Raw genomic sequence first — 13,311 nt, 5'->3', positions numbered from 1 at the left:
CCGAGGCACTCGCCTTCGACTGCCACCCAAACCACAATGCACCGGCCCCTTCAGAGCTCCCCTGCAGGTGGTGGGCCCACTGGGGAAAATGAAATACATGTCATAGTTAAATGGTCAATTATTTATTGAAAAGACTTTTATTGGAGTGTTGCTTGATTAAATAATGTTGTATTTATTTATATAATTATGAACAGTTTGGGCTTCCATACTCCAGAACCTGAACTAGACACTAGGAACAGATGAGGGTTTAGTGCATGTGCAGCAGAGCTGTTGATGGAAAGAAGATCATTCATTCAAAGTCTTCAAAGTTCAGAGTCTCTCCAAGACAGTTTGATTGATTTAAAAGAAAAAATACTTGAAAATGCTAAAATGAAATGATTTCTTTGTTGTCTTTCATAATAAAAATGCCACACAGACATGTCAAAAATAGGGTTTAGCACAGATTGGGTTTTATTCAGTTCCGGTGCCAAAGCGGTTCTTTGGTTTCGGTTTCTGTTCCTAATCGATGCCAATTACGGTGCTTCAGTAATAAAAAATAATGCCTACATTTTCCCAAATAAACACATTTTCATTTCTAAGTCGTCACATATCGATGCATGGTTAAGTCTTTTTATTATTGCCTCAACAAAAATAAATAAAATGTCAGAGTTCAGGAGACCCGATCAGGCTGCTGCTGCTCCCCGCAGCAGCTGTCTGTCTGCAGGCGTATTGAGCTAGCGAGCTCCGCTGAAGTCCGGGAAGCTGGCAGCAGCCAGAGAACCGCCGCACTGCGACAGGACAAAATACTCGTATTGGATTAGTATTTTACCTGCTGATCGGGTCATTGAAAACATTACATGCCCAAAGCTAAGTTCCTGATTGGATGATGCGACGCAGCGACCTGTCAAACTTCTATAACCTGCTGTGAAATCCAGCCAGACATCCTATAGAACTTTAAAGTACTGAACAGAGTAGAAGTGATTGACGTGTCCTAAGACAAATGGATCTTTACTGAAACTAAGCACCAAAATGAGGAACCGATCGCAGCAGCTTCTTTCAGTTTCAGTAGAACTGCGTAAATCATAACGACATTAAAGGAGCCAGGTCACTGTTAGAGACTGGCGTCTAAAGCAATGTACACCTGTTACACCTGTCGGATATCATATTGGATACGGGGCACAATTGGAAGATATAATATTTTGCATTTAAAATTAAAGCATTTTGTCAATCACTGTTAACTCCGCTAAGAAAGTAAGTGTGTGTTAGTGTGGTAGTCCTGACAGTGCACACTCTTCCTGAAACGGGCTTTTTCTCGTTTTGTGACATCAGCTTGTGAGAACGTGCTCGTTCTGGTGGGTTAAGAGGGGCTGGTACTCAGAGTGCAGGTTTTTATATCATTATTCAGCAATGCACCAATGGATCAAAATATCCCCTTGGGGTTGTTTATAGTGATAAGGGAACATTATAATGCACTAGAAATCTCAAAAAGTTTTTTTATGGTATAGGCCCTTTAATAACTTAAGTATTGATTTTTGTTGAAAGAATTTGTTGAACATTTTGTTGTGTTTGAGCAGATTTCTCCCTAGAAGTGACACTTTAGAGGCACAAAGGGAAGAAATTAGGAGTAAAAACAGGACAGAGACAAAGCAAGGACGAAGCATCCAATCTTCTGTTGTTGGGGTATTGAGCTGGGGGCTGATGGAAGCCTGTTCCGTGCAAAATTAAAATCTATCTTGGACAGCAGCTATGATTAATGAGTTAATATTTTGGAAAGAAATTGGAATCCAAGGAGGCGTCCTTATCATGTTGATAAGAGCTGTGAGGCTGTGACTTCAACACACTTCAGTCTGAAATCGATAACAAGAAGATCAGCAGCAGCAGCTCTCCGTCCGTCTGCCTGTCATTACTGCTAAGTTTGGGTTTCAGTGCCTTCTACCCGCTTTGCCGTAACAATTGAGCTGAATGTCTGTTGTGACATGACAGACTGTGAGCAGTTACTGATACATGCAATGTCTTTAGCTTTTGTGGACTGTTACTACAGATGGAAAAGTACATTAAAAAAATTATGTAGAACGCTGAAGGGGAGGGACACATGGCAGATATCAAGTATGGAGTGTGAAAAAATTATATATATATATATATGTGTGTGTGTGTGTGTTAGGGCTGTGAATGTTGACGTGTTAACATGCGTGATTAATAATTTGTTAATATTTAATAATTGCGCTCAGGCATCCTGCCATGCAGCTGTGAGATCAGCATAATAAAACTCTGTCTAGAATAAACTTTAAGATTTTTTAATATTCTGTGATTTTTTATTAAATTCAGGCGATAATATGGAATTTATTTCTAGTTTTTGGACAAAACTGATCTTCTATTTTAATAAATTAACATCATGTATACACACACACACACACACCCACACATATATATAAAAACACACACACATATATATATATATGTCAATTTTGTAGAATATTGTTGTAGAGTACTTCTTAAAAATGTTGAGAAACCCCCCTTTCTTGGATGTAAACTTAAAGACATCAGAGGAATCCATGACTTTTGCATAATTCTTGCTTAGTATGCATTGTGGAATCTTTTGCCTCCGTGACATTATTAATAGGCTAATGTGAATACGGATGCTGCTGATAGAGCGGCGTGCGGGTTGATGCGGGCGCTGCAGTGCGTTCATGCAGACGGGCAGAGCGCGCGCGGACGCGTCGCTCTCTGCACCCTCTGTGCTGCAGACGCGGAGATGTAAAATGGAATAAAAGGCAGACATCGTTGCGGATCTGACCCGCTCTCTTCCTCCTTTGGCTGGAACTGTCTTCATTCACCGCATCCCTTTTCTCTTTGTGTGCGTGTGTGTGCGCCTGCGTGCCTGCCCTCCTGCCTGCCTGCCTGCGTGCGTGTGAATGTGTGCGCAGCTCCTCTCTGCTCGGATCCTGGTCTGCCAAAGGCTGCAAAGCCGTGCTTGTCGACTCATTCCGAACCAAGTGCGTGTGTGACAGACTGTCCACCTTCGCCATTTTAGCACGGCTAAATCCAGAGATGGTAAGTGTGCCCGCCTCCCTTTCCTTCCTTGACGTTAAAGGTGTTTTGTGGGCTTTATGCATCAGCCTTCTTTCTTTCTTTCATTTTTCGCCGAAGGGCGTCAGTGTCTGACATATCAACAGATCCTCCCTCCCTCCCTCTCCCGCCTTTCCCTCCCCCTTCCCTTCCCTTCTCGTCTTCTCTCGGTCCCGACATGCCAAAGCCATGATGCTGGGGGTTCATGCAGGCTTCCAGCTCCCGCTCTGCTCTTCCTTTGTGTCGGCGTGTTCTCCATCTGCACACGCAGCTGCCTCATATGTTCACACTTGACGTGTGAATGTGATTTCAGAGCCAGCTGATGGACATACTGTACCCCCCCAACCCCCACCCCATCACCACCTCCACATCTTCTCAAATGTTTCATGTTACACCAGCTATGGATGCTCCTTACAGTGCACTTGTAAATATTAGCTGGTCTGTGCCGTCACTATGGTTACCATGTCCCCTCAAGAAGGTCATGCATCTGCAGGTTAGCATCTGTTTAAGCATTGGTTTTCACACCAGCATGATGGCGAGCACAACGCTGATGCTGTCGCCGGACACAGCCAGCAGGCAGACGATGCGCCACATAGAAATGCCTCACTTTCATCTGGCACATGGCAGCGTCTTCATGTGGAATTTTCATTTGTGCAATTAGTTATTATTAGATTGAAAATTGCCTCAGAAACCATTTGTGCAGTTGTTGCCATGGCAACAGCACTGGCAACAGGGGTTTCTTAAAGACACAGGAAGCAGCAGGCCGACTGCCCTGCTGCCTGTTGGGCCCAGCAGACCATCCATGCCTGAAGACGATGACGTTGAAGCTGAATGTTTTTGGATTCCTGCAGACGCTTGGAATCCAAAAGTAGATTGAGCATTTTCATCATTCCCACGCCAACTCTCAATAATTACCCTGAAATCTGGGACCAAACGTGTGTATATCACGTGTGTGTCCTCCATCAATTTTCATTTTGTTCATTTACATACCTTCCGCAGATGGGAGGTTGAAAGGCACTGTAAGGGTTGAGGTCCCTCTGACTGTATATGAGAACTGGAGTGAGGCAATGTAATGTTACTCATAGAGAATGGTTTACTTCCGGCTCTAACCAAATGAAATCAATTCAGCAGCATTTTTTCACGATACAAATGCCACCATGTTGGAACCGGGAATTTTTCAATAATCAGTGATTGTTCCGTCAGTCTGGGTCAACATTTCTATGGCAGTCTCTCTCCAGTCATCAGTGAGCTTGTTGGAAGGCCACACCTCTACCACTTGAAATCAGGCTACACAAAATCTGTCAAATGCTTTGAACTTTGGATGTGGACCGCATAGTTTTATTGAGGCATCTGATTGGTCTGCTTGTAACTCAAATAACTTGCATTACAGAAAAAATATTATGTAAAAAATAAGGATTGTTACGAACATGTTAGAGAAAAGGTATCAGAGCAAGGATGGTTATTCTAATAGAATAACTAAGCAATAACTCTTTTTTCTTTATAAGTCTGTGGGATTTTGGCTTCTGGGAGCCAGCAGGTACTTCATTGAACGTGATGGGGAAGAAGTCACTCAATCCAGTTCTCATATACTGTCAATGGGAACCACTCATGTTAAGATGGACTAATGCATGGCAGATGATCACGCTGTAAACACAGGAATTCTTACTAACACTATAAATAGGTTCTTCAATGAACTACTTATAATACATAAACAAGCATTAGTAATGTGGTGTTAAGCTACCTACATACATTAATTAGCATTTGTAAATGTCTTACAAACGACTTACGTGTGCAAATAAATTGGTTATAAAGTTATTAAAAGATTCATTAATACTAATAAGACATTAACAAGTATTATATATATATATTGTGCTTATTAATACATTTATTTACATTTGTATGCCAAGTAGTTTATCAATTAATCTTTTAATGTTTTTATTAGCAGTATATTTACACTTGTAAGACAATTGTAAGACATTTACAAATACATGTATTTATAAGCACCTTAATACCACATTACTAATGCTTGTTAATGTCTTATAAGTAGTTTATTAAGGAATTTTATTATAAAGCCTTACCGAATTCTTAGAAGTTCCCCTTTCGGCTTATCCTGTCAGGGGTTCCCACAGCAAATCAGTCTTCATTGATTCACACAGGTGGTTTGGCAGACTTTTACGCCGGATCTTCTGTGAATTCAAGGCATAGTAAGGCTCAATCTGAATTCTTCCCTTCTCCCTTCCCCTTCATTTAGTCCTCCAAAAGGAGAGTTATGAAAAAATTGGCTCATATTTCGGACGTCACTTTGTCAATGACATCACCAATAATTGACGGTCCACTAGCGTTAGCGTGGAGCTTTCAGCGCTTGAATATACACAACAACAATGGTTTTATAACTTTATAAAGGTCACGCTACTACAGGAAGTCATTACTTGCATTTAAATGTAAATGTCTGTGGTTCAGTGCGCATCCACGTAAAGAAAAGCGCTTGTCAGCCCGATGCAGTTTAACCTCGCGGGGGAGGACTTTATATCCCTCCGTTTGGAGGGTCGGATTTAATAAATACATTTCCTGGACACACACAAATAAAGGGGAAGGGAGAAGGGAAGAATTCCGATTGGGTTTAGACATCAGCGTGTAGGGCCTTGCCCAAGAACCCACACTGGATTAAGCTCATTACAGGTGAACCCAGGTTTCCTGTGTTCAGTCCTGCACCCAGCCAAATGAGCAGGAATTCTTAGATGCGAGACTTTGTGTTGAAATCCATTCACACACCTAGGTGTATGTGAGAAATAGTTGGACTTTGACTTTAACTTTAGTAGCCCCAACGTTTCTCCCAAAGATTTGGCAGCCAGTGCTTATCAGAGACAGACGTCTTCTTGAGAACGGTGTTTCTTCCATAGAGACAGAATGGCGATGGCTGATGTGTTCACTTTGCAGTGAAATCCGTCCCTTTAAGGACCGTTGACCCTCCTTGTTCAGATCTGACTCTGGCACTAAAAAATCAGAAAACTGAATCTGCTGAGATTCTGTATTTCTTCCACTCTGCTCTGTTACCATTTTCTGTCTTTCAGGTCAAAAGTAAAGTTTTTATTCCTCAGCTGCTCTTTTCAAGCTGAATGCCAGTATTTGTGCTGACCGCTAGAATGCAGTTTTGAGGAATATCTGCACGCTAATACAACCGAGTAATGAAGATGCGCCGCAACATCCTACTGACACTGTGAAGTCTGGATGGTCACATGAATGGACGAAATCCGGCCATTGATGAGCTCTGATGTCCACCTGTACAAATGGCTCTCCATGACAAACCTTTAACCTTTTGCTTCAAATGAAGGAAGTTGTTCTTTTCGCCCATCCCCCATGTTCTATTACTTTCCTATACAGCCACAGCCCCCATGCTAATTACTCTGACAGCAAGACACAGTTCCTCCTAAATGGCCCCTCCACTCCGTCTGCAGCTAGACTCTTACCGCTCCAGAATGACAAACACCCCAGCCTCATACTCCCCCATCCTCTTCCTCCTCCTGCTCTTTCCCCCTTCATTCTTATAGTGCATTGTGTGTTTTTTTTTCCTTCTGCTGGGTGTCTCTTTTGTTTTTTTTGATGTACACTATTCTTTTCATTTAACACAATTTCCTGTTCTGCAGACACTGAGGCAAAAATGGTGACAAATGCAGTGACGGCCGAACGTTCCTGCTTTAGTTTACTGCCTGTACTGATTGTGTTCATAGGCCCTTTTTCTTCCTTTTTCTGCTGATTTGCCATCAGGATCCTGTCCATTCACTCACAACCCTTTTTAAATCCTTAGCTTGTACTCGGACAGTAACAAAAATGCTTACAGGCCTAACTGAGGTTTGTGCGGCTGGAGGCCACGGTATGTTGTGGTTGTTGTTAATAGTGCTGCCACAAGCAATTATTTTAAAAATCAACTGATCACCTATTAATTTTTCTGATTAGTTGACTAATCGGGTCATGGACAAAGTATGTGTAAAACACACATCTTAACCATCATTAGCTTTAAACTTACTAAAGATAAAGACAATTAAGGTGAGTTTATTGAACTTTTAATGAATCCTTAATGAATGCCAATTTCGCTAAATATTTAGTGTATGAACAAGGCTCCAAGTTAGCCCAAACATCTTAGTAGATGTCAAATTAGCCAAAAAAACCGTTGCTTAAATACTACATGAACTCCAAAGTAACCTAAAATTCTGCATAAACTGAATTAGTCAAAAATATCCACATGTTGCTAAAATAGAAGCTAAACTCTACATTAGCCTAAAATAACCTCAGTAGATGACAAATTAGATATAAACGTTAGCTTGTTGCTACAATATTAGCTAAACTCTGAATTAGCCTAAAAACCACAGTAGATAACAAATTAGTCAAAATATTACCATGTTGCTAAAATACTGTCTAAACTCTAAATTAGCATAGATGTCAAATTAGCCAAAAATGTAAGCATGATGCTAAAATAGAAGCTAAACTCTACATTAGCCTAAAATAACCTCAGTAGATGACAAATTAGATATAAACGTTAGCTTGTTGCTACAATATTAGCTAAACTCTGAAATAGCCTAAAAACCACAGTAGTTAACAAATTAGCCAAAAATGCTAGCATGTTGCTAAATAGAAGCTAAACTCTACATTCGCCTAAAGCACCTCAGTAGTTAGCAAATTAGCCAAAAATGTTTGCATATTGCTAAAATATTAGATAAATTCAATTTTTGGGGAAAATTACCGTATTTTCCGGACTATAAGTCGCAGTAGCCAAAAAATGCATAATGAAGAAGAAAAAAACATATATAAGTTGCTCCGGAGTATAAGTCGTACTTTTAAGAGAATAGTCCAACATTTATGAACAAATTCAACAAGCCCGACGTAACGTTGCACTTGACATCAAATGTGATTCATGCTTCAAATTCGAGTCTGCTGAATCTTTTGATGTGCGTCTAATTTAATGCTCAATGCTTGTCCAAAAATGTGTTCATAAACTAGACACTCTCATTGGAGAAGCTGTCTGAAGTTTTAGCCTCATCGCTACATGATGGAGGCTTTGGCTGTTTATCTTGTTTAAAATACACAGAAGATACGGATGATGTTGAGAGGTTAAGTTATTTATTTTAAAGAACTCCACAAAAGCCTCTATAATCATCTCTCCATTCTGGGTTCGGGACAGCAGTTTATGTCTTTTTCTTACGGAGATCGTCACCTTCTAGCCTGCAGGAGCTGCATCTGAATGACAGTTTTTAGCTGCTCTTCTGTCTGTTTATAATCCAGTTTGATGGCTTGTTGTCCCGCATTAGCCCAGGAAGTGAAAAATAAAAACAATAATAATAATGTCTTGATGCAAATGAGAAAAACATCATAACATCCATGAGGAGAATGATTAGATTATCAGGAACGCTTGTTTTGAACGTAACTTCTTCTTCCGCGTTTCTGTCAGCTGACAGCAGTAGATACTGATACAAAACCTACAGTGCCCTCTAGTGGTTGTCATTGGGAAACAACCGCCAAAAGGAAACTGGTTTAAGTGGGGAAAATGACAAATATATGAGCCTATTTATGTCTAACAAAACCTTGGAAAATCTATGAAAAAAAGTACGACTTATAGTCCGCAAAATACGGTACTATAAAATAGAAAAACATAGCCCTTAAATATATTTAAAGGCTTGTTGCTAATCTACTTAAAATGTTTCCATTTGAAGACTTTTTTTTATTGATTTCCTATGGGGCATATTTTGCTCAATACCAAGCCAGCAAGTCAAAGTGGGCCCCATATGGTTTAAAAGTGCTGAAAATGTAGGCTCCATATGGGTTTGTCCACAGTTTCCGTGGTGGCCCCAGCTGCGTTTTAAAAATGATCAAATTTATGAATATCAAACGTACAAGCAGTAATGTCCTGAAGAAGTTGAACATTTTGATACCAAGATTGCTAAAATCCCTGAAAGTGTGATTACATTCACACAAAAAGTGCATTTTTTGGTGCTGAAAGCTCACAACTTTGTTCAACTTTACTACACTCTGAGTCCATATAATATAAAGTAACGACCAATTGATTATTAAATTAGTCGTCGACTATTTTAATAGTCGATTAGTCATCGATTAGTCGACTAATTTTGGCAGCCCTAGAACGTGTGTTCTTGGTAATGAGGCATTGACACTCCAAAATGCGGCTTCCTGGCAGTTGTGAGTTTCCAGTGGGACTTCACCATATTCTCTGCTGTTTCCTCAAAGAGACGCCCCCACCAGAAATACATAAAGAGAGGAATTCGTTCATCAGTGATATGGCATCAAGCAAACAGGATGTTACATTTGTGGCTGAGGCAGGAAGCCAGCCCGTACCCGAGGCAGTGGGAAATCACAAATACGAGCAGGAGAGTAAACAGTGGGCCTGGTGTCCCGCTCCAGCCTGTGAACAGGCAGAGCATAGCAGCTGCTTCCAAAAACATCTCCCAGGGTGATGTATCTGTCACAGTTGTAAGGAGCCTTACTACAGAAGACACATTGGGACTTTTTATCACCACATCCGGTTCCTTTTCTGAATTACAGCTTATTTGTAGAGATGTTTTTATATAGGAGTGACTCAGAGGAGAAAAAGACGGTCAAAAGACACGTCAACTTTTCCAAACACCAACAATGACGGCGTGTGGAGTCAGTTTATAGGAGGCCCCTGAACAGAGCTGTGTGGGCCCTTCAATAAGGCAACATCTCAAACATGGAATGAATACAGACAGTGTCCAAGACAGAAATCAGAACATTGTCATTCAATTCTTTGTAATGTAAGTAATGACTTTCTGTAGTAGCGTGACCACTTTTTTTTTTTTAAAAAACTTGAGAGAATCTTTGCTAAACACCAAATACAAGCCCAAACTTACCAACACACAGAGGCAGAAGCAGGTTAACCTGAACTAAGAGTAACTGTATAGTTAGTCTTTCAGATCCCAACAGGAGAGGCCTTTCACATTCACCACCGTCTAGTTCTGTTCCCCTTATACTCCCACCTCACAATGGGGAGGCATCGGCAGAATCTCCAAGATTTTTATGCCCCCGCCCAATTTTTTTCAAAATTGTTGGCGTGTTCAGAAATAAAGACAAGGGACATCAGTCTGTCAGGTGAGGATGACGCCATTTCAGCCACCAGCTTTCTGGTAACCCGGGGTATATAAAAACTGGTTAATTCGGAATCACATCATTCATAACTCAGATTTTGGGCACACATCTTGTCAATTTATAAATTTACACATTTTTAGACAATATTTCTCCCAAGAAACTCAGCAAGGGCAAAGCCCCGGCACCCAAGAAAAAGAAAATTCCAAGCAGTCTAACCAAAGCAGGAGTCTTCATCGGATGAAGGGTCTGAGTTTTGTTGAGCATCCATTCCATTTATCCATTTGTATGCAGGACCGTCAGTGGCCAGGATTGCTAGATTGGTGTCATCGCCAGGCCCCCGGCCCATGTCAACAGCCCTTATTGAGTGCCTGCGCTACTACCTTACGATTGGATGGTATCAGTGGGACGGCAGCACAGGGGCAGGGGGGTGGCTGGAAGGTGGCGGTGTGAAATTGGCCAATCATCAAACGATTTTGAGGACTGGAGACCGTTCTTTCACTCAATTGTCTGTTACTGGACTGCCAATGAATATGCAGAAAATTGGTTCGGTCGCTGTGAAATTGTAACTTTTTCATAAAACTTCTGTAGCTGCCACGCGGCGTGTAAAAATGTGACTGCTCCCTCCTGATTGCAAAGCCCACTGCGCAGTCACATGCTGAATTTGCCAAAAAAGTTGAATTTAGGTCACCATGCTGGAGCATTTTGGGACATGTTACCATAATCTTAATGAAACCATCCAAATGCAGGAATGTGAGTACCCACTGTGGAGACTCCTAATTCTTATCTTTTAACATATTGTTTATGCTACTCATATTTAAAAGGTTTTAGATGCATTCTTGTTTCTAAATGTTTCAACCCCTTATTGCTGAGTGTCAAGCAAGGAGGCATTTTTAGAGTTTTTGGTATAACTCGGACAGGATTTGAACTCACAACCTTCCAGTCTCAGTGCGGACACTCTAGCATCAAACCACTGAGCTGGTCTTTAGGTGATTCAATTGATGAAGCAGACTCTGTGCAACTCTGTGTCTGCTCCTTAAGAGAGACATTGGTTTGCACCTGCTCATAGATGGTAAACTAGTTCTCGGTTAACCCTAAATTGTCAAGTTTGAAACCCTATTAAATATTGTTAGTCTGTTAAATTATTATTTTTTTTATTTGATTGAGCTCAATCTCAGCACCATTTATCCTTAATGCTTTTTGCTGAGTTTTACAAGAACTAGGGCATTCTCAACCCCTCCTGTATGAGGATTTGGTGTTTCAGGAAAGCAAACTTTACCTTATGGATGTCATTGAGTATACACATTATGACAAACTAACATAATGCAAGAAATAATGAAAATTAGACAATACCAGGGAAAGTACACCGAGATTTGCTAAGTCCATAAATAAAGTTAGCCACAACAAGAAGTAAATAAGTGGTCTTATTTGAAACAGGAAATATGTCACACAGCTCTGTGCATAAAGTCCATTAGATGTGGTTCACAGTTCTGGAGCCACAGTGCAGTAAGATATTTGTATTGGTAAAAAGGAAAAAAACAGGACAAAATTGCAAAATAAAAGCTAGTTTTTAAAAGGTTCAAATAAAATATGTGTAATAAAATATAATATACTTCAAACCATACATACAAAAATATGTTTATAATATGTATATACATATATATATATATATATATATATATATATATATATATATACTGCTCACAAAAATTAAAGGAACATTTTTTTATTGGGCCTGGAATAATTTGAATTAAACCTGTCTGATAATTTTCTTGTTGGTTAAACAGCTGAGGGCCTCGTTAATCAATTTCAGCTGTATTGGTGTCCATGGAATTAACAACAGGTGCACTTCAGTGGCAAAAATTAGAAAACCCTCAAACAGGACTGGTGTTACATGTGGAGGTCATTTCAAGTTTCTCCCTCTTGATCTTTTTTGGCTGGTTTTCCACTCGTGCTGATTTTGGCTTGATAATTATCTCTACTGGCAGTATGAGGAGATTCCTTAACCCTACAGAAGTTGAACAGGTTGTCCAACTTCTCCAGGATGGCACATCCACACGTGCTGCAGCAAGAAGGTTTAATGTGTCTCCCAGCACAATCTCCAGAACATGGAGGAGATTTCAGGAGACTGCTGGTTATTCTGGGAGAGCTGGACAGGGCCGTAGAAGGTCCTCAACCCCTCAGCAGGACCCATACCTGCTCCTTTGTGCAAGGAGGAACAGGCTGAGCACTGCTCGTGCCCTACAGAATGACCTCCAGAGGGCCACTGGTGTGAATGTCTCAACCCAAACAATCAGGAACAGACTTCATGAAGGTGGCCTGAGGGCCCCACGTCCTGTAGTGGGCCCTGTGCTCACTGCCCAGCACCGTGGAGCTCCACTGGCATTTGCTCAAGAACACCAGAATTGGCAAGTCCACCACTGGCGCCCTGTACTTTTCACAGACGAGAGCAGGTTCACCCTGAGCACCTGTGATAGACGTGAAAGAGTCTGGAGAAGACAAGGAGAACGTTATGCTGCCTGCAACGTGGTTCAACATGACAGGTTTGGTGGTGGGTCAGTGATGGTCTGGGGAGGCATATCCATGGAGGGACGCACAGACCTCTACTGCCTAGGAAATGGTGCTCTGACTGCCATAAGGTATCCAGATGAAATCCTTGAACCCATTGTCAGACCCTACGCTGGTGCAGTAGGTCCTGGTTTCCTCCTAATGCACGACAATGCCCGGCCTCACGTGGCAAGAGTATGCAGGCAGTACCTGGAGGATGAAGGAATTGAAACAATTGAATGGCCTTCACCATCCCCTGACTTAAACCCAATAGAACATCTCTGGGACATTATGTTTGGGTCCATTAGGCGCCGCCAGGTTGCTCCTCAGACTGTACAACAGCTCAGGGATGCCCTCACACAGATCTGGGAGGAAATGCCACAAGACACCATCCGTCGTCTCATTAGGAGCATGCCGCCACGTTGTCAAGTATGCATACAAGCTGGTGGGGGCCACAAAAGATACTGAAAAGCATTTTGAGTTGCAGAAATGAAGTTTTGGAAAAAATGGACTAGCCTACCACATCTTCATTTCACTCTGATTTGATGGTGTCTACAAACCTTTTATTTCCATTAAAAGACTTTCATCCTTTTGTTCCTAAGACACTGCCCT

General features: G+C 41.2%; 1 protein-coding gene across 1 annotated transcript in view; it reads left to right on the top strand.

The window, feature by feature from the left end:
* Positions 1 to 13,311, top strand: part of adgrb1a (adhesion G protein-coupled receptor B1a) — a 112,329-nt gene that overhangs the window by 46,055 nt on the left and 52,963 nt on the right. Inside the window, exon 17 of the mRNA XM_024268040.1 lies at positions 2,904 to 3,030. Within this exon, the coding sequence (XP_024123808.1) occupies positions 2,904 to 3,030 (127 nt within the window). The remainder of the gene's footprint in view (positions 1 to 2,903; positions 3,031 to 13,311) is intronic.

Source organism: Oryzias melastigma, linkage group LG16, assembly GCF_002922805.2.
Source record: "Oryzias melastigma strain HK-1 linkage group LG16, ASM292280v2, whole genome shotgun sequence".
In the NCBI taxonomy this organism is placed as follows: domain Eukaryota; kingdom Metazoa; phylum Chordata; class Actinopteri; order Beloniformes; family Adrianichthyidae; genus Oryzias; species Oryzias melastigma.
The sequence above is the reverse complement of the archived record's forward strand: the minus strand, read 5'-3'. Positions and strand labels throughout refer to the sequence as shown.